The sequence below is a fragment of the Crocuta crocuta genome, unplaced genomic scaffold (assembly GCF_008692635.1).
Source record: "Crocuta crocuta isolate KB4526 unplaced genomic scaffold, BGI_CrCroc_1.0 scaffold334, whole genome shotgun sequence".
Lineage (NCBI taxonomy): Eukaryota > Metazoa > Chordata > Mammalia > Carnivora > Hyaenidae > Crocuta > Crocuta crocuta.
The window spans coordinates 4,754,154-4,756,273 of NW_027533260.1; the positions used below are offsets into that span (position 1 = coordinate 4,754,154).

General features: G+C 65.2%; 1 protein-coding gene across 2 annotated transcripts in view; it reads left to right on the forward strand.

The window, feature by feature from the left end:
• The window catches only part of SYMPK (symplekin scaffold protein), a 35,784-nt gene extending 33,682 nt beyond the window's left edge, over positions 1 to 2,102 (forward strand). For both annotated transcript variants that reach the window (XM_077746999.1, XM_077747000.1), the window contains 4 exons: positions 698 to 874; positions 1,051 to 1,146; positions 1,403 to 1,735; positions 1,905 to 2,102. In XM_077746999.1, the coding sequence (XP_077603125.1) occupies positions 698 to 874; positions 1,051 to 1,146; positions 1,403 to 1,735; positions 1,905 to 2,060 (762 nt within the window). In that variant the 3' untranslated portion in view covers positions 2,061 to 2,102. The remainder of the gene's footprint in view (positions 1 to 697; positions 875 to 1,050; positions 1,147 to 1,402; positions 1,736 to 1,904) is intronic.
• Positions 2,103 to 2,120: the final 18 nt, after the last annotated feature.

Genomic DNA, 2,120 nt, shown 5'->3' on the forward strand with positions numbered 1-2,120 from the left:
TTTCCCAGCCGGCCGGCCTGCCCCCACCGCGGGGAGCCAGGAGGGGAGCCGCCAGCCCCTTGGCCCCACACTGGGCCAAGGCAAGACAGCCCAACAGGCGGCGCTAACTCTGCTCCAGGTTGGCCACCGGGTGGCAGGAGCAGAGGCCTGGTGCCCCTTGCTGCGACCTCTGCACCCAGCCAGAATGCACGCTAGGGCTGAAAGATGGGCCCCATTGTCAGGAAAAGGTTGAAATCTGGGTTTTTAGAAGTAACATGATCAAGTATGAAACAAACCCCATGCGTAAGCTCTCAGACTAGGCTCAGCCACTTTGCCACTTTGCCACATCTGGCTTAGAGGTGCAACGCAGATTCAGACAACCCTGGGTTCAAATCCCGGTTTTGCCCCTCGGTACCCTGCGCCTCCCTGGGCATCGTCTGTCTAGCAGGGCTGGTGTCGCTCCTTGAGGCTGCTGTGGGAGTGAACTGAGACAATGCTTGCGTGACAGGGCCACCCCCATTTCCTTCTCCTCTTTTCCTGAGAGGCCCTCATGGCCTCAGCTGCTTGGGATCAGAGAGAGAAAGTCACAGGGTCCTCTGGAGGGCCTGAGGTCGGGGTTGCATGGTTAGGGCCCCACTGCGGTAAGGTGTCTCTCCTGGTTTTGGAGGTGGCTCCCTGTGTGCCCCACCAAGGACCGCTCCCTCCCCGTCCCGTCCAGGTGTGGAAGTACCCCAAGGTGTGGGAGGGCTTCATCAAGTGCTGCCAGCGCACCAAGCCCCAGAGCTTCCAGGTCATCCTGCAGCTGCCGCCCCAGCAGCTGGGTGCCGTCTTTGACAAGTGCCCAGAGCTCCGGGAGCCCCTGCTGGCCCACGTCCGATCCTTCACCCCCCACCAGGTACCCCGGGGTGTGGGATGGGTGGCCCCTTGGGTTCGGCCCTGGAGGACTGGGTGGGGGTGGGGAGAGGGGAGCCCTGCCCTGCCACAGTGGGTCAGGAACCAGGGATCGGGGGTGTCCACTTGGGGTCTCGAGTCCGAGCGCTCCGTAGAGCTCCCCACCTGCTCTTCCCCTAGCAAGCACACATCCCCAACTCCATCATGACCATTTTGGAGGCCAGTGGCAAGCAGGAGCCAGAGGCCAAGGAAGTGCCCGCGGGGCCCCTGGAAGAGGTGAGGGCCCACAGCCTCCCACTCCCCAAGCCAGCGAGGCCCACCCTGGTCTCCCCACGCCCGCCACCTGTGCGTGGCGGAGGCTCCTGCTGAAAGGGATGGGGGGTGGGGGAACACTTGCCCTCTACTTACTCCTGGTGCCCACCCTGCCGTCTGCCTCGGAGCGCCTTCCGGCTCTTTGCCACCATCCTCTGACAGCACCCTGTGACCTGCCTCCCCCTCCCCTGAGCTTCTCTATGCCCTTCCCCACCCCCAGGACGACCTGGAGCCCCTGGCCCTGGCCCCGGCCCCAGCCCCCCGGCCCCCTCAAGACCTCATCGGCCTTCGGCTGGCCCAGGAGGAAGCCTTAAAGCGGCAGCTGGAGGAAGAACAGAAGTTGAAGCCGGGAGGAATAGGAGCCCCCTCGGCCTCCTCGTCGTCGTCGTCTTCCGCCACCCGGCCAGGCCCTCCCCAGCCCGAGGAAGCCATAGATTTCCGGGAGGAGGGGCCCGAGTGTGAGACCCCCGCCATCTTCATCAGCATGGATGACGACTCGGGCCTGACCGAGGCCGCCCTCCTGGACTCTAGTCTTGAGGGGCCCCTACCTAAGGTAGGGATGACAACCTCAGAGCGGCAAGAGAAGAAACCAAGTAGGGCCCTGGGGTGAAGGGTGTGTGCCAAGTGCCCAAGGTTGGGATGGAGAAGGGAGGGTACCTCCCGAAGGAAGGCTTGGAGGTAGGACCGCCCTGTCCTTGACCCGCTCCCCCTTCTGTCACCAGGAGGCAGCGGGCGGGTTGACCTCAAAGGAGGAGCGCAGCCCCCAGACCCTCACCCCTGCCGGAGAAGATACCGTGAAGACCCCCAGCCCCGCCGCCGCCGCCGCCGCCGCCGCCGCCGAGGAATCCGCGGAACCCGAGACCAAGGGGAACAGCTGACGGGGCTTGGTGGGGAAGGGGAACGGGGCCGGGAGCTCGGGAGGGGCGGGGCGGGGCCTA